Below are 23542 nucleotides of genomic sequence, written 5' to 3'. Positions count from 1 at the left end.
ACAGAGCGCTGAGCTGAGCTCCCTGTGCTGTGCAGCAGCTCCCCACTGTCTATCTGTTTTGCACATGGTAATAGTGTATGGAGAAGGCAATGGCACCCCACTCCAGTACTCTTGCCTGGAAAATCCCATGGACGGAGGAGCCTGGTGGGCTGCAGTCCATGGGGTCGCTATGAGTCGGACACGACTGAGCGACTTCACTTTGACTTTTCATGCATTGGAGAAGGAAATGGCAACCCACTCCAGTGTTCTTGCCTGGAGAATCCCAGGGATGGGGGAGCCTGATGGGCTGCCGTCTCTGGGGTCGCACAGAGTCCCACACGACTGAAGCGACTTAGCAGCAGCAGTAGTGTATATATGTCAGTGCTAATCTCTCAATTCATCCCACCCTCCCCTTTCCCTACTTGTGTCCACAAGTTCATTCTCTACGTCTGTCTACTCCTGCCCTACAAGTAGGTTCAATGGTACCATCAAATTGGAATTGTTTTTTTAACACATTTTGCTCAGTCAGAGAGATTTGTCCTCAAACATGAACTTTACCATATTTCTGTTTGTACTTTCTTGACTGTATTTCTTAAGCTTTCTGAGCCTTGTTTTCTATATCTTCAAAATGACAGTGCTAATAATAGCTACTTCATAGGGTTGTTAAAGGAGGAAATGGCAAAAGTCACTGAGCACCTGGCCTAGAGTAAGCGGACAGAAATAATAGTTGTTGAGGCCGTGGTGCTGATAGTGGTGTTATTTTAGATAAGGGGTAATCTGCATGTGCCTTTGTGTTACTTCTTCAGTCAACTCTTGAATACACAAGTTTTCTAGCAGTAACTCAGCCTGAGGTATTTTCCTCTAAGAACACATCAAAATATAGCCAGATACTCTGATGTGACTCACTAGATTGCCTAACATGGGTTATGTCCTAAAGGACAGGAATGATGTTCCAAGATCTCAGTGTCTTTCTGTGATTCAATGTTCCATTGTGACAGCATCTTCTACCTTTCTGTGTTCCACATTTGATCTCTTTTTTCCCTCCCCAAGGGTCAATTCCATTTCTTAAACAATTATCAACATATATATGAATTGGAAAAGACCCTGATGCTGGGAAAGATTGAAGGTGGGAGGAGAAGGGGAAGACAGGGGATGAAATGGTTGGATGGCATCACTGAATCAATGGACATGAGTTTGAGCAAGCTCTGGGAGTTGGTTATGGACAAGGAAGCCTGGCATGCTGCAGCCCATGGGGTTGCAAAGAGTCGGACATGACCGAGTGACTGAACTGAACTGATATGAAAACCCATGCAGTTGCACAGAGCACAGAGGCACATAAGTATGCGCTAGGATTCTGATGTACTTGGGCAGCCGTGAGAACATGAAGGGGGTCAGGAGAGATGCATCTACTATGGTAAAGACAGCAATAGACGTGACCGCAAGGGAACTTGTTCTAGATGTGGGGTTCACTAGCTGTGCTATTTATTTCCAATATAATAAAAAAGGAAAACGAAGTTCTTAATTATTTTTGCAATGTATACATTGCCTGACATATTTCAAAAAGCCCAGAATTAATTGAAACTGGAGCCTATTATACAGAGTGAAGTAAGCCAGAAAGAAAAACACCAATACAGTATACTAACGCATATATATGGAATTTAGAAAGATGGTAACAATAACCCTGTATACGAGACAGCAAAAGAGACACTGATGTATAGAACAGTCTTTTGGACTCTGTGGGAGAGGGAGAGGGTGGGATGATTTGGGAGAATGGCATTGAAATACGTATAATATCATATATGAAACGAGTCGCCAGTCCAGGTTCAATGCACGATACTGGATGCTTGGGGCTGGTGCACTGGGACGACCCAGAGGGATGGTATGGGGAGGGGGGAGGGAGGAGGGAGGAGGGTTCAGGATGGGGAGCACATGTATACCTGTGGCACATTCATTTTGATATATGGCAAAACCAGTACAATATTGTAAAGTTAAATAAAATAAAATTTAAAAAAAATAAAAAAGAAAACTAAAAAAAAAAAAAAAGAAGAAATCTAAGTGAATTCTCAAGGGGAAAATTACTTCATTTTCTGAAAAATATTCACTACTTGGACAGGTAGTTGTGGTTTATTAAATTGGTATACCTTTGGAAGTTGTCTTCCTTTCACAGATTTTACAAGTATGACAGTTTTCTTTTTTTTTTTGCTTCGGACATACCTAATGATCTGAATATCACAGATTTTATCATGGGATGCCAAACTCTACCCGAGTGGCATCAAAATATTACAGTTGTTGTTGTTGTTTAGTCACTGAGTCGTGTCCAAGTCTTTTGCAACCCTGGGGACTGTAGCCCGCCAGGCTCCTCTGTCCATGGGATTTCCCACAAGAATGCTGGAGTGGATTGCCATTTCCTTCTCCAGGGAATCTTTCTGACTCAGGGATAGAACCCAGGTCTCCTGCATTGCAGGCAGACGCTTTAACCTCTGAGCCACCAGGGAAGCCCTTGAACCACCTTGGAAGCCCCCAAATGTTATAGTACTGTTTGATAACTCTATAGTGTTTTGGCCAAAAGAACACTGTGTAGCCACTAATGAGCGGTCTCATATTTGTGGAAGATATGTCTACTGATTACTACCCACAAGTGAGCAGGCACTTCTTACTTTTGTAAATCCTGTCTGCTTGTAGGATTGTCCCTAATGTTACTGCAAGCCCATTCTGACATAGCAGTTTCTATTCCAAGAGAAAGGACAAAACTGAGCCCCAAGAGGAGAACTAAGATCATAATTTCTCAGGGAAATTTTTGTTTGCTTTCTCCTTTTCTCAGACCTCTTCACTGATATACAAAAAGTCCAGGAAAGTAAGAATCCTAGATGCCATGGTTCAGAGACTTGCATGTGAGTTAGACAATGGGACCAAGAGGAAAGAACAGACTGGGCAGACAGTGGTTCAGAACAGGGCTGCCTGAGATATACTGTCGGCCTTTTGAGGGGGACATATGCTATTACAGAGCAAGAATGTTGTATTTACCACCTTACAGACTTCTCTTGGGTCTTTAATAGCACAAAAAGATCCAGGAAGCAAAGGAAATTTGGAGCTAATTAGCCTCATATCTGGTTCTGTGGGCTCTTCACTTTTGGGACGTAATCTCTTTGTTTAATCTGGGCACTCTGGGCTTCTGATTGAGAAGCAGACTGCAAGCTGTGATCACAGTCCTTCTTTTAGCATTTGTGTCACATTGTTCTGATGAGCGATCTCGGTGGGCTCTGTGTCAACAAATGATGTAACAGGGGATCACTGAGCAAAAACAGTGGGAAAACTTGATACTTACAGAGGTAGAAACAACCGCCCGATGCTTGATATGCAGATGCGCTACCTCAAACACTGGTGAAGACCTGGATTGATCACACCCTCAGATATAAATGACCAATCCTTCTGTTCAGGCTGAAGAACGGCCACAAGGGGGACATAGGAAACCCAAGGCATCTACAATAGTCCTCACTTGTCTGCAGTTTCAGTTACCCATGGTCATCCACAGTCCAAAAATATTAAATGGAAAATTCCAGAAATAAGCAACTCTTAAGTTTTAAATTACATGCAGTTCTAAGTAGCATGATGAAATCTCACGTGTTGTACCTGGGCTATGACTCCTCCTTTTGTTCAAAATACCCTGCACCTTAGTACTTGTTGGCCATCTGAGCAATCAGATAAACAGTATCACAGTATGTGTGTCCCAGTAACCCATATTTTACTTAATATGGTCCCAAAGAGCAAGAGTAGTGATGCAGGCAATTTGGTTATACCAAAGAAAAGCCAAAGAGGAGATTGGAAAAGCCAGCTTTAAACTCAATATTAAAAAAAACTAAAACCATGGCATCCAGTCTCATCACTTTATGGCAAATAGAAGGGGAAAAGGTGGAAGCAGAGATCAATTTTCTTTTCTTGGCCTCTGAAACCATTGAGGATGGTGACTGCAGCCATGAAATTAGAAGATGTTTGCTTCTTGGAAGGAAAGCTATGACAAACCTAGACAAGCGTGTTAAAAAGCAAAGACATCACTTTGCAACAACAGTCCATATAGCCAAGCTATGGTTTTTCCAGTAGTCATGTATGGATGTGAGAGTTAGACCATAAAGAAGGCTGAGCACCAAAAAATTGATGCTTTCAAACTGTGGTGCTGGAGATGACTCCTGATAATCCCCTGGACTGCAAGGAGATCCAACCAGTCAGTCCTAAAGGAAATCAACTCTGAATATTCATTGGAAGGACCGATGCTGAGGCTGAAGCTCCAATACTTCAGCCACCTGATGTGAAGAGCTGACTCCTTGAAAAAGACCCTGATGATGGGAAAGATTGAGGGCAGGAGAAGGGGCAACAGAGGATGAGATGGTTGGATGGTATCATCAACTCGATGGACATGAGTTTGAGCAAATTCTGGGAAGTAGTAGGGACAGGAGAGGCTGGTGTGCTGCAGTCCATGGGGTCACAAAGACACGACTCAGTGACTGAACAACAATAACTTAGATAAAACATAAAAAGAAGATCTTAGATAAGTTTGATAGCATGGGGATTTCCTGGTTGTCCAGTGGCTAGGCCTCGGTGCTCTCACTGCTGAGGGCCTAGGTTCAATCCTGGTTGGGAACTAAGATCCCATAAGCTGCACAGCAGCGTAGAAAAAAGAAAAAAGAAATCTCACCAAACAAAGAATGTTGATAAAGATAAAAACTATTTTTAAAAAATTGATAGCTTGATCATTTAAATTCATTTACCTTCCATGGAAATCAAGGTAAAGACTGTTGATTGAAACTCCACCCTCCCCTTCTATGTATTCAGCCTTTCCTTGAGGATAAGTGAGAGGGTCTGAAGAATTGTCACCATCTAGAGCTTAGGGATCATTTCAGACAACTTCTCCATTTTGCAGCCAGAAACGGAGAACCACAGAGGAGAAAGAAATGATATGTCTGAAGTGCTTATCTGTTTTGTGTCCGAGCTGGGAAAAGAACTGAGATTAGGATACTCATGTTATACTCATAGCTCAGACAGTAAAGAATCTGCCTGGAGTGCAGGGGACCTGGGTTTGATCCCTGGGTCGGGGAGATCCCCTGGAGAAGGAAATGGTAACCTACTCCAGTACTCTTGCCTGGAGATTTCCATGGACAGAGGAGCCTGGTGGGATATAGTCCATGGGACTGCAAAGAGTCTGACACAACTGAGTGACTAATGCTTTCACTTTTACTTTAGGGTACTTACTATAGAATGAAACCTCCATTACTAATGCTAGCAATAAAAAAGCGACAGGCAGACGTCCCTGGTCCAGTGGTTAAGAATCCACCTGCCAATGCCGGGGAGACAGGCTCGATCCCCAGTCCAGGAAGATTCCACATGCCACAGGGTAGCTAAGCCCCTGTGCCAAAACTACTGAGCCTGCACACTTAGAACCTGTGCTCTGCGACAAGAGAAGCCACTGCAATGAGAATCCTGCACATAACAACTTGAGAGTGGCCCCTGCTCACTGCAATTAGAGAAAGCCTACCTGTAGCAACAGAGACCCAGTGTGGCCAAAAGTAAACAAAAACAAACAAACAAAAGCAACATGGGTACAATCCAACCAACTCTCTTAAGTCCTCTCTGGGCCTCTTTAATCCTGCCAGACTTTTCTGTCCAAAACAAACCTGGCTGTGTTATTCCTCCATATAAAAGTCTTCAATGACTATATTACATATGGGGTGAAGTCCAGATTCCTTTGGATAATAAACACATGCCTATTTCTCTGGTCCTGCCTGCCCGCTTCCTGCCCCTTGAGATCTGCCTTTTAGACACACTTAGCCGTGTGCAGTCCCACACACATTCTCACACCTTTTCTCCGTCACATTCTGGAATCCCTGTCCCCCCTCCCAGTGCTTACCCATCAGTGGCAGTTCATCATCTGAACTCAGCCCAAGCACCACCACCTCCCTCCCTCTCACACCTTCTCCCTTTGTGTTTTCTTTCTCAGTTCAGTTCAGTCACTCAGTCCTGTCTGACTCTTTGCAACCCCATGGACTGCAGCACGCCAGGCCTCCCTGTCCATCACCAACTCCCGGAGCCTGCTCAAACTCATGTCCATCGAGTCAGTGATGCCATCCAACCATCTCATCCTCTGTCGTCTCCTTCTCCTCCCGCCTTCCATCTTCCCCAGCATCAGGGTCTTTTCTAGTGAGTCAGTTCTTCACATCAGGTGGCCAAAGTATTGGTGTTTCAGCTTCAGCACCAGCCCTTCTAATGAATATTCAGGACTGATCTCCTTTAGGATTGACTGGTTGGATCTCCTTGCAGTCCAAGGGACTCTCAGAGTCTTCTCCAACACCACAGTTCAAAAGCATCAATTCTTCGGCTCTCAGCCTTCTTTAGGGTCCAACTCTCACATCCGTGTGTGACTACTGGGAAAACCACAGCTTTGACTAGACGGACCTTTGTTGGCAAAGTAATGTCTCTGCTTTCTGTTCTCTTTCTAGGAGGTTGCATTTCTCTGTATAATACCTGCCACACTGATTGGAAGTCATTTGCTTATGTGTTTGACTATTTGCCTAGGAGATCCTTGAGTTTAGAGAGAATGTCTTACTTATTTTTACTTTTGAGTGCACAATGCCTGTGATGTCTCGGTGCTCAGTATATGATTGTGGAATTGAATTGTAACAATAACCACAAATCCCGCAGTTCTGAGCCCCTAATAGAAAATGTAGATGAGATTGTCCCAGGAGCTCTTTATAGTTTGAAACTGCCCTATCCTACCCACCTCTTCTTCACAACCTTATGGAGAAGTTGGCCAGCTCACTATTCTCCAGGGACACCATATACATTAATTCCTCCCCCTGTGCTCTTGTCCATGGTGTTACCCCTGCCTAGCAAGCCCATCCCCTTTGTTTATCTAGAAGTTGTTGAAGTTGCCAGTGTGTCTTTCCTGGTGCTGGACTCTAAAGTTTCCCTGTCTAAATAGGACCCTGCCACTCCAGGTCCCCTACTCCTGTTCTCACTTGCCTCTTCTAACTAATGGGCTCAGCCCTCTTTGTCACTTTACCACTTCGTGTAGGTACTGCATATTTGACATTTAATATTAACTACTCGTTTATGCTTAATTTTCATTCTGGGACTGTTCACATGCCCATTCAACTACATTATAAGACTCTTGAGGGCAGGAACTGTACTGTATATTAACTGTATATTAGGAAGTGCCTTAATAAATGTTGACTAATGATTGGGAACACTCAGGGGACTTTCTCATGGTGAGGCTCTGTGTTCTAGCTCCTGGATTCAGCTGAGTGTGTTATTCATGGAGGCAGGTCAGCCTGGCAGTGATCAGGGGTTGTGGAATTGAAGGGTGACTTTCTGAAGCATGGCTCAGATGGTAATCTGCCTACAATGTGGGAGACCTGGGTTCTATCCCTGGGTCAGGAAGATCCTCTGGAGAAGGGAATGGCTATCTACTCCAATATTGCCTGGAAAATTCTATGGACTGAAAGTCTGGCAGGCTACAGTCCATAGGGTCGCAAAGAGTCTGATACAACTGAGTGACTAACACTTTTACTTTCAGAAGCATAATTGCCCACGATATTAAAAGTAAATATCTCCCAGATGGCAAAACTAGATCATGTAAAGATTTCCCCAATTTGCAGTGATTAATAGACTTACTACAGTAGCAATTAAAATCTGATTGGGATGGAAAGAAAGTTTATCTGAAAGAATAGTCAGAATTTACAAAGGAAATTCTGAAAAAGTACCTTTTGAAAGGCTATCCCTATCAGATTTTAAAGCACAAAAATTATAGTAGTTAAAATATTTTTGTACTCATCCTGGTGTCTCAGATGGTAAAGAATCTTCCTATAATGTAGGAGACCGGGTTCAATTCCTGGATTGGGAAGATCCCATGGAGAAGGGAATAGCATCCCACTCCAGTAATCTTGCCTGAAGAATTCCATGGACAGAGGAGCCTGGCAGGCTATATCGTTCACAGAGTCTCAAAGAATTGGGCAGGACTGAGCGACTAACTACCGCACAATTGCACTCATCTCACACGCTAGTAAAGTGCTGCTTAAAATTCTCCAAGCCAGGCTTCAGCAATACGTGAAACATGAACTTCCAGTTGTTCAAGCTGGTTTTAGAAAAGGCAGAAGAACCAGAAATCAAATTGCCAACATCTGCTGGATCATGGAAAAAGCAAGAGAGTTCCAGAAAAACATCTGTTTCTGCTTTATTGACTATGCCAAAGCCTTTGACTGTGTGGATCACAATAAACTATGGAAAATTCTGAAAGAGATGGGCATACCAGACCCCCTGACCTGCCTCTTGAGAAACCTATATGCAGGTCAGTTAGAACTGGACATGGAACAACAGACTGGTTCCAAATAGGAAAAGGAGTACGTCAAGGCTGTATATTGTCACCCTGCTTATTTAACTTATATGCAGAGTACACCATGAGAAATGCTGGGCTGGAAGAAGCACAAGCTGGAGTCAAGATTGCCAGGAGAAATATCAATAACCTCAGATATGCAGATGACCACCCTTATGGCAGAAAGTGAAGAAGAACTAAAAAGCCTCTTGATGAAAGTGAAAAAGGAGAGTGAAAAAGTTGGCTTAAAGCTCAACATTTAGAAAACGAAGATCATGGCATCCAGTCCCATCACTTCATGGCTAAGAGATGGGGAAACAGTGGAAACAGTGTCAGACTTTATTTTTCTGAGCTCCACAATCACTGCAGATGGTGATTTCAGCCATGAAATTAAAAGACGCTTACTCCCTGGAAGGAAAGTTATGACCAACCTAGATAGCATATTAAAAAGCAGAGACATTACTTTGCCAACAAAGGTCCATCTAGTCAAGGCTATGGTTTTTCCAGTGGTCATGTATGGATGTGAGAGCTGGACTATAAAGAAAGCTGAGCAGCAAAGAATTGATGCTTTTGAACTGTGGTGTTGGAGAAGACTCTTGAGAGTCCCTTGGACTGCAAGGAGATATAACCAGTCCATCCTAAAGGAAATCAGTCCTGGATGTTCATTGGAAGAACTGATGCTGAAGCTGAAAGTCCAATATTTGGCCACCTGATGTGAAGAGCTGACTCATTTGAAAAGCCCTGGATGCTGGGAAAGATTGAGGGCAGGAGGAGAAGGGGACAATGGAGGATGAGATGGTTGGAAGGCATCACCAACTCAATGGACATGGGTTTGGGTGGACTCCTGGAGTTGGTGATGGACAGGGAAGCCTGGCGTGCTGCAGTTCATGGGGTCGCAAAGAATCGGACACAACTGAGCGATTGAACTGAACTGAACTGGTGATGACTTTGTAGCACATAGAGATGTCTAGTTATTGTCTTGACTGTCCAGCTCTGTGTCCCCAAGAACATCTGCCACAAAGTGGGTTCAGTAACTACTTATAGAATATAGGGATATTTGGATGTCTGCATGAATGTGTCGGAGAAGGCAATGGCACCCCACTCCAGGACTCTTGCCTGGAAAATCCCATGGACGGAGGATCCTGGCAGGCTGCAGTCCAGGGGGTCGCTAAGAGTCGGACACGACTGAGCGACTTCCCTTTCACTTTTCACTTTCATGCATTGGAGAAGGCAATGGCAACCCACTCCAGTGTTCTTGCCTGGAGAATCCCAAGGACGGGGGAGCCTGGTGGGCTGCCGTCTATGGGGTCACACAGAGTCGGACACGACTGAAGTGACTTAGCAGCAGCATGTACATGTAGACCTTCACGGTCATGAGCTGTGAGAGTTCTCTGCGTGTCTGTTTTGACTGCCGTTGAAGCTTGGAGAGAGGAGGGGAAAAAACATCGGGCCATCAGGCATCACTTCTGACACTTCATCTGTGCTAGTCTTCATGCTGTATAGGAAAGGGGTGCAGGGGATGATGAGACCTCGAAATCAAAAAGATAAAGCTCTTTCAAGGATGTAGGATGACCAGGAAACATATTGATGGATGAGGTAAATTTCTAAATGCTCTTTGCATGTGTGCTCAGTCGTGTCCAACTCTTCGCGACCCCATGGACCGAAGCCCACCAGGCGTTTCTGCCCATGAAATTTTCCAGGCCCCAATACTGGAGTGGGTTTCCATTTCCTCCTCCAGGAGATCTTCCTGACCCAGGGATCCAACCCAAATCTCCTGCATTGGCAGACAGATTCTTTACTTCTATGCCACCTGGGACACTTCTTAATGCTCTTTAAGTGATCTTCTTTTAAATGTTATTTACACTTTCACTTCACTTAGTTTCTTTTATTCTCTAAACACTTTCTTCTTTTCTCCCTCTTCCTTGCAAATTTATAAGAGAAGATACTTTTATATTTTTAGGAATTTCCCCGTAATCTTTAAGTGATCTTAATCCTCGTCTGTTTTTTCATTGTGTTAAATAAAATGGTGGCCTTTCCGGCTCGTGTCCCCTTTTCTGACTAAAATAGCTAATAGAGAGCTGCAAGCTGAAAAAGGCAGTCCTTCATCTGGATTTTTGTCAGTTTCATGAATAACTGTTTGCTTTGTGCCTTCAGAGAGCAAGAGAGAAGACAGACATAACCCTTGCTTTGGAGTTTATTGTGCGAAAATAACTGGTCTTTATTAGTATTTTCTTTGTGGCATTGTGTTTGCAGAGAATGCTCAATATTAGACTTCAGCACATTAATTAGCTTATGAAACAAATGAATCCAGAATACATTATAGTCATTTGTCTTGGCCTTGTTTGTGCACCGCGTTCACCATTGTTCTATTTTTGAGCACGGCTTCTTCTTTCCTTCTTGTCTGTGGAGTTATTAATAGTAATAGGAGCTTCCCGGCTTCAGTGAGTGGCGTGCCTGAGAGGAATGTTTGAAAGAGATAGGAAGGACTCATGGCCCAAGTAATTTGTATGCCAGCCAGTGCCACTCCTTAGAAACCCTGCCGTTTGTAGCTGACAAGGTTCCTGTTAAGGCTGGCATGGAGGGAGAACCATGGCAACCAGGGGAGAAACCGGCCCCTTAGAACTAAAGCCCGTCCCCCCCCACCCCCCCAACCTCCCACTACCACCCTCCATCCCAGGGCCAGACAGCTGCCAACAGTGAGCCAGGTGAATCACCAGCTGCAGTGGGGAGAAAGAACAGGCAGGTAGGCACACCACGGTGCCCAGGCAGTCACGGGGCAATCGTGGAAGAAGGTGTGAATGCAGAGAGAAGACAGCAGGGCACTCGGGATGTGACCGCATGTCATGCTTAGGAAGGGCAGCCGTTAGAAGCAACACAAACGTCCATTAACAGATGAGTGTATAGGCGAAACGTGTTATAGACATAGAATGCAGTATTATTCAGCCTTAAAAAGGAGAGCAGTCCTGACATACGCTACACTATGGATGGACCTTGAGGACATTATACTGAGTGAAATAAACCAGTCACACACACACACACAAATCAGCATATGTACGATTCCACTTATATGTTTCCTAGATTAGTCGAATTCATAGAGAAAGTAGAATAGTAGTGCTTTCCAGGGGCTGGGGAATTGGGGAAGGAGGAGTTATTTACTGGGGTAGCGCTTCAGTTTTGCAAGATGAGAAAGCTCAGGAGATCAGATGCACAGCAGTGTGGAGGCACTTAGCATTACTGAACTGTCACTTACAAATGGCTACTATGGCAAATTTTGTGACACGTATTTTGTGTTTTATTTTATGTTGTGTTACTCAGTTTACAAATTGAGAAGAAATCAGAGATGATCTAAAGGGAAAAAAGGAAGGCAGCTTTGAAGTCAAGCCACCTGAGTTCAAATCCTGCCACAGATGCTGACTAGATGCGTGCGTGTGTGTGTGCTAAGTCTCTCAGTTGTGTCTGACTCTTTGTGACCCCCATGGACTGTAGCCCCCTCCATAATCCCCTGTCCATGGGGTTCTCCAGGCAAGAATACTGGAGTGTGTTGCCATGCCCTCTTCCAGGGGATCTTCCTGACTGAGGGATGGAACCCGTGGCTCTTGCATTACGGCAGATTCTTTACTGCTGAACCTCCGGGGAAGCCTGACTAGATGGGTGCCTTTGTCTGAATCAGGTAATCTCTCTGAGCTTTTTTTTCCCCTATGGGACTGACAAGAATAGTACCTGTACCATAGGATTTGTTGTGAGAATTAAGTGACATACTATATGAAAAGCCCATGGCACTTAGAAGAATACAACGGTGTTACTTTTCACCATGATTATCAGAATAGTATGTGACAGTTTAAGTGTACAGGCAGGCAGCTTTCTTTAGGATGTCCATGAGCATTCTGAGGGAATAGGGCCCAAGATACTAGTTTCAGGTTGAGGGCTATGACTTTGGTTCATAGTAGGCCCTAAGGAACAAGGTATGAACCCAGAGTTAGCAAATATTCATGGAGTACACGCTAGGGGCTGGGTTCTGCTCAAAGTGTAGAAAGACAGTAATATAATATCATTCACAGTATGGTGGGTATATTGTCAAATTATTAAGGGGAAAATCCAGTTATATGAATGAACTATGATACCTAATAAACTTAGTATTAGATATATTGCAGAACCCCAGTCAGTTATTGTAGAATTATACCACAATACAAAAAATAGATTAAAAATGAAGGTAATGCTATTTATTAAGACTTTGCCAGTTGCTAGTGACATAAATCCCAATTGAAACTAGCTTGAACACATAATTTAATTATTGCTTTACATAGTGAAAATCTGGTCGTATATCTGGCTTCAGGCATGGCTGGACCCAGATGTTCCTATGATATTGGAAATCTGTCTCTTGGCAGCCCTTGTATCCTATCCCTGTATTGGCATTTTTCTTAGGCAGTTCTTTGTGATGGGATAACATGGCCACGAATGCCCTTTGGCTTATATTCTATCAAGTTAATAATCGAGTTCTTCCTCTTTCTGTTTCTTTTCTTCTTCCCGTCTTTTCCTTTCCGTTGCTGAGCCATTCCACTCAAAAATCATTAATTGAGACCGAGTAAGCAGGAGACTTCACTGCGGGCAGGGGTGGGAAGCCAAGGTGGCACAGATTAGGGTGTTGTACCCAGTGGGGGTGAGGAGGGCATCCCAGAGGGACAGTGGTCTGTGCAGCATGTTAGAGTCCAAGAGGGTTAACAAGAGCATCCAGCAGGAGGGCTGATCAGTGTGTGGTGTCAAAGCCTCTGTGGGGGGAGGTGGCGTCCACCCCGTGCAGGTGCTGGAGGTCAGGTGGGGTGAGGAGGACGTCCAGATGGAGAATGGTCAGGCCCGGAGTGGTGGGGCCCAGGTGGGTGAGGAGGGTGTCTGTGGGTGTAGGTGGCCCAGAGTGAGGTGTCAGCCCCTGAGGAGGCTCTCCCTGTGGGGGAGAGTCAGCACCAGGAAGGGGTCCGGGCCCAGGCAGGGCAAGAGAGAAATGTGTTACAAATATGGAAAGGGAAAAAAGTAAGATCAACTCTATGGCAGTGGATTTGGAGACATTGGTGGGAATTCGTGACTTTCTTGCTGCGGATGGGCAGGGAGATGGATGGACTGACAGATGGAAAGAGATGTATAAATATAAATATGTGTCTCTGCAGTAGGTATTGCTTTTTAAATGTATATATTCTATGGCTTCTAAATACCATTCTCCACTGAAAGGAGCCAGGGGTCTTGGAGAAATGGCTGATTGAAGAATGGGGGCGAGGAAGGCGCAAGCTGAGCCTGCAGCATTTTGTACATGAAAGTGAGAAAGCGCGCAGAGCATGAGAAGGGTGTGTCCAAAGGACTCAGAAGCAGTTTGAAGGGCTCCGCTGGCTGCCTCTGGGACCATTTGAGCTTTAATATAAATAGCACGCATGCTCAGTCGCTCAGTTGTGTCTGACTCTTTGTGATCCCATGGACTGTAGCCCGCCAGGCTCCTCTGTCCATGGGATTCTCCAGGCAGGAATACTGGAGTGGGTTGCCATTTCCTCCTCCAGGGGTTTTTCCCAACCCCAGGATGGAACCTGTGTCTCCTGCATTGGTAGGTGGATTTTTTTTTTTTTTTTTTTTAACCACTGAGCTACTTGGGAACCCGCTGGAGGCTGATACCCACTGACTAAAACAGGCAACCATGAGTTCAAACTGACGCACATTGAACATTGATGCAGAGCTTTGAAGAATGGACACATGCATAGTCTCACCACGAAATACTTATTTATGACCAAGGGAAAAGGCACAGGAAGGTGGTATTTCCTTAAGAAGGGCTGAAGTGCTGATGCTCAAGATGTTAAGGGGAGGCTAGCCTCTACAGATGCTGAGTCCCCTGTCCTCTGGCTTCCACCTGGTTTTGTGACAGCTGCTGGGAGGGGGGGTGGGCTTCTCTGCCTTTTTGCCAGCTGGGTTGCCCTGTGGAAGCCGCAGTGCTCCCTGTGGTGACCTCCTGTAGGATACAGCTCGCCCTGCGGTCAGTGGTGATAATTACTAACCATTGATGTTAGCCGGGGTGCGTCCCCACTCTTATTACTGGTTTCCGTTGATCCTATCTACATCTCTGTGCAACTCTCTTTAGGGTGCCCTCTGTCTCCTGTTGAGAGCCCCATCGCTACGGTGATAAGGCACTGTTATCACAGAGACAGACAGACAGATGTCCAGCAGCAACTGATGCTGACTCACCACTACAGGGGTGAGGTCCACAGATGGGGCTGAGCCCGTAGCTGTCCAGTGACCCAAAGTGTGGGAAGAGAATCAAACCAGAGACAGGGACTCTAGAAGGACCTGACAGCAGCTCAGTGACCAGAGAGGAATTTTGTCCCAGTTATTTATACCAGAAAGGAAAGATGCCTCAGTTTTCTGTTGAAGAGTCAGAAATTTCCCCTCTCCCTGAGTTAGGGAGGTGGTGGTCCCACGTTATGAAGAACTGCAGTTCGGAATGTCATAGGCCTTTTGAATTCAGCTGTCTGTCTGATTTCTTCCAAAGATAACTAGATTAAAAGACAATGTACAGGGCAAGGCAATATCTTCTTTCAGTACTGTGCAGTCTTGACTGCATGGTTATCACCTGACAAATCAGCAAGTGCCAGACGCTCTTATGTCTCCAACCTTTCCGTTTCAGCCATCTCTTTTGTATTCTGGAAGGCAGGCACAGACAAGGACATGAGGTGGAAGGCTTTCTTATGTCACATCAGCTCAGAGGTGTCCCTTGTTTCAGCCTCTGAACATGGGGTGACACTTCTGGGTACAGCCTGCTAAGAGAGTCAGCTAGTACTCATGTGACTTATTGAGTTGCTAATCACCCCATTTGCAGATTGAGCCTGTAAAATTAGCCTGCAGCTCCAATTAAGGGAACTCAGACCAGAGCCCATGTTCAAGAATCCTCCCTTGTCAGTTTCTTCCTGGGGTTTAAATTGAATTCTTCGTGTTGGTAGAGAAAACTGAAACATGTCCTAATTCTGCTAAAAGTAGCAGAGAAAAAAGAGGCCCTTCTCTGAGGCGGACAGGATCACTGGTGGGCCACGGGGGCGGTATGTACTGGGAGGTCACTTCAATTCCCTTATAGTTTCTAATCAAGCCCTGCGTGTTATATACTCGATCACAGCTGCAGACTTAGATGTCAGAATGCCCATTTTCCTAAGCAGGTCTGGAAAACACAATCAGATTCACCTCTTGATGTTTTCAACTTTGGAGTAACTTACAGAACCCACAGGTTTAATGAACACTGACTTATAAGAGTTCAAGTCAGAATCCCAGGACAGCTTGGTGTCATTTAACTATAGAAGAAAATCATGGGTTTCTTTTATGTTTTCTTCACCTGCTGCTGCTGCTAAGTCGCTTCAGTCATATCTGCTCTGTGCGACCCATAGACGGCAGCCCACCAGGCTCCCCCGTCCCTGGGATTCTCCAGGCAAGAACACTGGAGTGGGTTGCCATTTCCTTCTCCAACGCATGAAAGTGAAAAGTGAAAGTGAAGTTGCTCAGTCATGTCCGACTATTCGCCACCCCCTGGACTGCAGCCTACCAGGCTCCTCCGTCCATGGGATTTTCAAGGCAAGAGTGATGGAATGGGTTGCCATTGCCTTCTCTGATGGGTAGGCTACTTTTATTTAAATGTCTTGAAGACTATAATAAAATACAGTGCAGGTGTCCCCTGATTCGTACACCTGATTTGTGTGTGTTTGTTGCAGATGTGTTGCCAGTTAGGTAATAACCTTCCTCATCCTGCCGCTGCTGCTGCTAAGTCGCTTCAGTTGTGTCCGACTCCGTGCGACCCCAGAGACGGCAGCCCACCAGGCTCCCCCGTCTCTTAGATTCTCCAGGCAAGAACACTGGAGTGGGTTGCCGTTTCCTTCTCCAATGCATGAAAGTGAAAAGTGAAACTGAAGTCGCTCAGTCGTGTCCAACTCTTAGCGACCCCATGGACTGCAGCCCACTAGGCTCCTCCATCCATGGGATTTTCCAGGCAAGAGTACTGGAGTGGGGTGCCATTGCCTTCTCCCTAGACTGTTCTAAATTCTTCCTTCGGCATTTATTCTCATATAAATAGTACAGTGCCTGTATGTGCTAAATCGCTTTAGTCATGTCCATCTCTGCAACACTATGGACTTTAGCCTGCCAGGCTCCTCTCTTCATGGGATTTTCCAAGCAAGAATACTAGCGTGGATTGCCATTTTCTACTCCAGGGGATCTTCCTGACCCATAGAATACAATTTTTTTTTTATTGTACTTGCAGAGCATTTCGATTATATCAGAGGTTAAACAGGCCTTTGTGTTATAGCCTATAAAATTACTTCTAAGGGGAAAATAAGCTCCAAGTCCTCAACACCTAACTAAAGAAAGAAATTTTTAGAAGGTCAGAAGTTTTTAAGTGGGGACTGAATGTATGGCATGATCTGTACCATGCAGGTGATACTTCATCAGGCCCAACCTCCATTCTGCCTAGATAAGACATTTACCAAGAGAGATTGAAGAACTCATCTAATGTCAAATTAAAATGTTATTTCTCTGGAACTGGATGGGCTTTTGTATTAGTCAGTGTTCTCCAGACAAACAGAACCAGTAGGAAATATGTATGTATATATTAAAAATTATATCTGTATATATAGATATATGTATCTACATATACACACATACTTAATTCCTCAAGAGCAAGAGGAGATGAGCATCCCAACTCAAGAAGATAGGGAATTTGCTCTTCCTTAGCCTTTGGTCCCATCTGAGGCTCCAGTGGGTAGGATGGTGCCCACTCATACTGATGAGAATGGATCTCGTTTCTTAGTCTGTTGAATCAAGTGCTAATAATCTCTTCCAGAAACATTCTCATAGACATACCCAGAAATGATGTTTTACCAGCTATCCGGGCATCCCTTGGCCCAGTCAAATTGACATAAAGTTAACCATCACAGCTTTTTCTCCCTTTTATAAATGGAAGTCTTGTGCTTTGGGTCATATCTGCTATTATGACTTTGAGTTCAGTACAAAGGCCACATTCAAGGATGTTTATGGCATTTACGATAATACGGAAACCCAATCACATTTCTAAAAATATAAATAAACACAGATTTTTGTGCTTATGTTTCTAAACTGGAGAGGTTAAAGAGTTGTTGTAGATCTGCTTTTGGACTAGTTTGAATAATTTACCAATATTCAGCTTGTTTCAATTATCCTGGCCCACCCACTGGTGCGATCAAATTAAGAATTTTTACATCAGACATTTAAAAGAGAAAGGGAAAGAGGTTCATTTATTTGTATTCTTCAAAAAGAGAGAGGGAGAGGGATTTAACACCATTTTCCATATTTTCCGACTTCTCACCCCAAGTTACCACCATCCTTGGCAGGCAAGTGGTCCATGTATCTATTTGAATTTCCTTAGCTGCTTGTTAATGTGCACATTACTAGGAGCCACTCCAGACCTCCTGACCTGAAATTTCTGGAGTTGGATTTCAGTAAATTGCATAGTTAAGAGCCCCCTCAATGATCTTTGTGAACTCTAAAGTTTGAGAACCACTGGTCCAGACATTCTACCTTAGGGTGTTTGTGGTTGACTAGGAATATGAGGATAACGATAACGGTCCCTTTTGATTCAGGACTTGGTTTTCCTGGACCTCCATTTTTGGATTCTTGACTTTCTTAGGGTAGATTTGTTCAGTTCAGTTCAGTCGCTCAGTTGTGTCCAACTCTTTGCGACCCTATGAATCGCAGCACGCCAGGCCTCCCTGTCCATCACCAACTCCCGGAGTTCACTCAGACTCACGTCCATTGAGTCAGTGATGCCATCCAGCCATCTCATCCTCTGTCGTCCCCTTCTCCTCCTGCCCCCAATCCCTCCCAGCATCAGAGTCTTTTCCAATGAGTCAACTCTTCGCATGAGGTGGCCAAAGTACTGGAGTTTCAGCTTTAGCATCATTTCTTCCAAAGAAATCCCAGGGCTGATCTCCTTCAGAATGGACTGGTTGGATCTCCTTGCAGTCCAAGGGACTCTCAAGAGTCTTCTCCAACACCACAGTTCAAAAGCATCAATTCTTCAGTGCTCAGCTTTCTTCACAGTCCAACTCTCACATCCATACATGACCACAGGAAAAACCATAGCCTTGACTAGACGAACCTTTGTTGGCAAAATAATGTCTCTGTTTTTTAATATGCTATCTAGGTTGGTCATAAGTTTCCTTGCAAGGAGTAAGCATCTTTTAATTTCATGGCTGCAGTCACCATCTGCAGTGATTTTGGAGCCCCCCAAAATAAAGTCGGACACTGTTTCCACTGTTTCCCCATCTATTTCCCATGTAGTGATGGGACCGGATGCCATGATCTTCGTTTTCTGAATGTTGAGCTTTAAGCCAACTTTTTCACTCTCCTCTTTCACTTTCATCAAGAGGCTTTTGAGTTCTTCTTCACTTTCTGCCATAAAGGTGGTGTCATCTGAATGTCTGAGGTTATTGATATTTCTCCTGGCAATCTTGATTCCAGCTTGTGTTTCCTCCAGTCCAGCGTTTCTCATGATGTACTCTGCATATAAGTTAAATAAGCAGGGTGATAATATACAGCCTTGATGTACTCCTTTTCCTATTTGGAACCAGTCTGTTGTTCCATGTCCAGTTCTAACTATTGCTTCCTGACCTGCATACAGATTTCTCAAGAGGCAGGTCAGGTGGTCTGGTATTCCCATCTATTTCAGAATTTATTGTGATCTACACAGTCAAAGGCTTTGGCATAGTCAATAAAGCAGAAGTAGATGTTTTTCTGGAACTCTGTTGCTATTTTGATGATCCAGCAGATGTTGGCGATTTGATCTCTGGTTCCTCTGCCTTTTCTAAAACCAGCTTGAACATCAGGAAGTTCACAGTTCATGTATTGCTGAAGCCTGGCTTGGAGAATTTTGAGCATTACTTTACTAGCGTGTGAGATGCGTGCAATTCTGCAGTAGTTTGAGCATTCTTTGGCATTGCCTTTCTTTGGGATTGGAATGAAAACTGACCTTTTCCAGTCCTGTGGCCACTGCTGAGTTTTCCAAATTTGCTGGCATATTGAGTGCAGCATTTTCACAGCATCATCTTTCAGGATTTGGAATAGCTCAACTGGAATTCCATCACCTCCACTAGCTTTGTTTGTAGTGATGCTTCCTAAGGCCCACTTGACTTCACATTCCAGGATGTCTGGCTCTAGGTCAGTGATCACACCATTGTGATTATCTGGGTCGTGAAGATCTTTTTTGTATAGTTCTTCTGTGTATTCTTGCCACCTCTTCTTAATATCTTCTGCTTCTGTTAGGTCCATACCATTTCTGTCCTTTATCGAGCCCATCTTTGCATGAAATGTTCCCTTGGTATCTCTAATATTTTTGAAGAGATCTCTAGTTTTTCCCATTCTGTTGTTTTCCTCTATTTATTTGCATTGATCACTGAGGAAGGCTTTCTTCTCTCTTCTTGCTATTCTTTGGAATTCTGCTTTCAAATGCTTGTATCTTTCATTTTCTCCTTTGCTTTTTGCTCCTCTTCTTTTCACAGCTATTTGTAAGGCCTCCCCAGACAGCCATTTTGCTTTTTTGCATTTCTTTTCCATGGGGATGGTCTTGATCCCTGTCTCCTATACAATGTCCTGAATCTCATTCCATAGTTCATCAGGCACTCTATCTATCGGATCTAGGCCCTTAAGTCTATTTCTCACTTCCACTGTATAATCATAAGGGATTTGATTTAGGTCATACCTGAATGGTCTAGTGGTTTTCCCTACTTTCTTCAATTTAAGTCTGAATTTGGTAATAAAGAGTTCATGATCTGAGCCACAGTGAGCTCCCAGTATTGTTTTTGTTGACTCTATAGAGCTTCTCCATCTTTGGCTGCAAAGAATAGAATCAATCTGATTTCAGTGTTGACCATCTGGTGATGTCCATGTGTAGAGTCTTCTCTTGTGTTATTGGAAGAGGGTGTTTGCTATGACCAGTGCATTTTCTTGGAAAAACTCTATTAGTCTTTGCCCTGCTTCATTCTGTATTCCAAGGCCAAATTTGCCTGTTACTCCAGGTGTTTCTTGACTTTCCACTTTTGCATTCCAGTGCCCTATAATGAAAAGAACATCTTTTTTGAGTGTTAGTTGTTAGGGTCTATGTAATATCAGTTTGCTAGGGTTACCGAGCAAAATACCACAGACTGGGTGGTTTAGACAACTGAAATTTATTTTCTTACATCTCTGGAGGCTGGAAACCCAAGAACAAAGTGTCAGCAGAATTGGTTTCTGGTGAGATCTCTTTCTTTGGCTTACAGATGGTGTCTTCTTTGTCTTCAGTTTGTTTATCCTCTATGCATGTGTGTTGTCTGTGTCTTAATCTCTTCATCTTATAAGCGTGCCAGGCATATTGGGTTGTTTTTCACTGTTCAGTCGCTAAGTTGTGTCTGACTCCTTGCAACCCTGTGAACTGCCACACTCCAGGCTCCTCTGTCCTTCACCATCTTCTGGAGTTTGATTAAGCTCATGTCCATTGAGTCTGTGATGCCATCCAACCATCTCATCCTCCGTCGTCCCCTTCTCCTCCTGCCCTCTGTCTTTCCCAGCATCAGGGTCTTTTCCAGTGAGTCGGCTCTTCACATCAGGTGGGCAAAGTACTGGAGCTTCATCTTCAGCATCATCCTTGATGAATATTCAGGGTTGGTTACCTTTAGGATTGACTGGTGTGATCTGCTGGCTGTCTTTGGACTTTACCTTCACCACCAGACACATCCACAGCTGAGCATCATTTCCACATTGGCCCAGCTTTCTTTCTGGAGCTATTTCTCTGCTCTTCCCTGGTAGCAGGTTGGTACCAGGCCCAACCTGGTAGGTTGGACACCTACCAACCTGGGGGGCTCCATCTTCCGGTGTCATATCTCTTTTCCCTTTTCATTCTGTTATTGGGTTAGACCTACTCATAGAACCTCGTTTTACCTTATATACCTCTTCATAGGACCTACCTCGAAATATGGTCACATTCTAAGGTGTTGGGAGTTAGGAATTCAGCACATTAATTCTGGGGGGAAACAATCCAGCTCATAACAGAAGGAAGTATACTCCTGATTGGCCTCTTGGTCTCTCTTCTAAGGCAGCAGGAAGGAGGTAGGGACAATGACCCCTTGCTCTTCATTGGTTTTGTTCCTGCTAAGTTCCATTTTTTTAAATGTCTAGTTACTTTGAGAGTCTAATTACCACTGGCTTAAGTGCTTTAAATGACCAAGAGTGGCAGTTCTCAAAGGAAATCTGAGAAGCCAAAACTCTTTCTTTGCTTCTTTTTTACTGAGTAACATCTGCACTGATTGTGCAAGAGCCATGGTAGCTGAAGCCGTTGATACTTTAGCGTGGGTTAAGGCAGTAGCACCAAGCTGTACGGGTAGTCATTATAATTTCACCATTGTGCATCTGTATTGCAGGAAATAAAATACCAGTTTCACTTAAAAATACCCTTGATGAAGTAGGAAAAATTATTAGGTTGACTAAATTTCAACCTTTGAAATTTTAGTATCATCTTAGTATTTTATGTGACATAATGGGATGCGTGCATAAAGCATTTCTACTGCATATAAACATTCAGTGACTGTTTGGAAGAAAAGCATGTCTGTGATTGAATTGTGAGCCAAACTCGCCTCTGTTTTCATAAAACACCATTTTATCTTCAAAGGATAAGTGATAGGTGAACTATGCTTATTCAGACTCACGCAGCTGGCAGACATGTTCACAAAAATAAGTCAAGTGAGCCTGTCACTTAAAAGAAAAGCAACTGACAGGATTTGTTGCTCATAATAAAATTCAAAGCTTTCAAGTGAAAATTAGAATTTTGGAAAACTTGTATCTGTTACTGTGATCTCAATAGCTTACCAAGAGTTTATGATTTTTCTGGTGACGGTGTGTGTGTGTGTGTGTGTGTGTGTGTGTGTGTCTGTGTGCACTCAGTTGTGTCTGACTGTTTACAACCCCATAGACTGTAGCCCGCCATGCTCCTCTGTCCATGGGATTCTCCAGGAAGAATACTAGAGTGGGTTGCCATTTCCTACTCAAGGGGATCTTCCTGACCCAGGGATGTAACCCGAGTCTCATGTCTCATGCATTGGCAGGTGGGTTCTTTACCACTAATGCCACCTGAGAAGTCCAATGTATTCATTATCTGAATGCTAAATATAGTAAGCTTGGAAAATTCTCTACCAAAATATTCTTGATCAATGGTTGTTTTACCTTTCTAATTGCAAATAAGATTAGATAATCATGAACAAGCTGGAAAATTAAAAGAACTAATTTTTTTGAGAGCTTTGTTTCCATCTACTTAGAATTCATTGAAATTAGCAGAGATTAGAATCTGTCCTATTGAAATGCTCTTGGAAATCTTGCCATAAATGTCCCCTTCTCTTCATTCTGCCTCTGGTGTATCTTTTTCTAATATTTATAGAGCCTTTTTTTTTTCTCTTTTCTCCTTCATTTTTCCTTTCCTCCTCTTTTATTCATTTCCCCTCCTTTTGATTTGCCTTGTTATACCTGGAAGTATTTCCTCACATGCTGCAGTTTTCAGTTTCTGCCCGCGTCCTCTAGGAGAGATGCGGAGTTGGTACGTATGAGGCGGGCATTGACAAAGTGTGGGTGCATCTTTGCCGTCTCAGCTCCAGGACTTAAACAGTCTTCCATTCAATATGCGAAACTCCACACTGGACTCGTTGCTTGACTTCTATTCTTAGATTTTAGAGGCTGTGAAGGAAGGTCAGGGGAGAGGATTTTAACTGAAAATGTATACCTTCTAGAAGTGGCTTCAGAATCGGTTCTACCATTATATCGTGTTCTTTATAAATTTCATTCTCTTTTTCCTCTAGTCCACAAGTCACTCCCGAGTTGGCCTGAAAGCAAGCACCAAGCAAAAGGTATGTTTTGTCCTCTGCATTGTTCCTTTCAAAAACGATTATTTTGCTGAGCGCTTATATATATTTTTCCTGTAAAGAGTAACTTGATTTTGGAAGGCAGGGGTATACCCAGAAACAAAGTGTTTTTGATTTTCATTTACTTTGCCTCCATAATAGCAAAACTGAAAGTGGAGAGAGATCCTTGAAATGAAATGGCATGAGAGGTAATCTAGATACCCAGTGACAGAAGCTCAGAATTTTCCATGGCTCACAAACAATTCTGAAGCAATTCTGAAAGCAAGGTCAGAAGGTACACTCC

The 23542-nt window shown here is 43.8% G+C and overlaps 1 protein-coding gene across 1 annotated transcript in view; it reads left to right on the top strand.

Annotated features, from left to right (window-relative positions):
- The window catches only part of LOC113894441 (ras-GEF domain-containing family member 1B), a 651277-nt gene that overhangs the window by 118981 nt on the left and 508754 nt on the right, over positions 1-23542 (top strand). The window contains exon 2 of the mRNA XM_027544870.1: positions 23197-23244. Coding sequence (XP_027400671.1) covers positions 23197-23244 — 48 coding nt within the window. The remainder of the gene's footprint in view (positions 1-23196; positions 23245-23542) is intronic.

This window comes from Bos indicus x Bos taurus, chromosome 6, assembly GCF_003369695.1.
Source record: "Bos indicus x Bos taurus breed Angus x Brahman F1 hybrid chromosome 6, Bos_hybrid_MaternalHap_v2.0, whole genome shotgun sequence".
Lineage (NCBI taxonomy): Eukaryota > Metazoa > Chordata > Mammalia > Artiodactyla > Bovidae > Bos > Bos indicus x Bos taurus.
The sequence above is the reverse complement of the archived record's forward strand: the minus strand, read 5'-3'. Positions and strand labels throughout refer to the sequence as shown.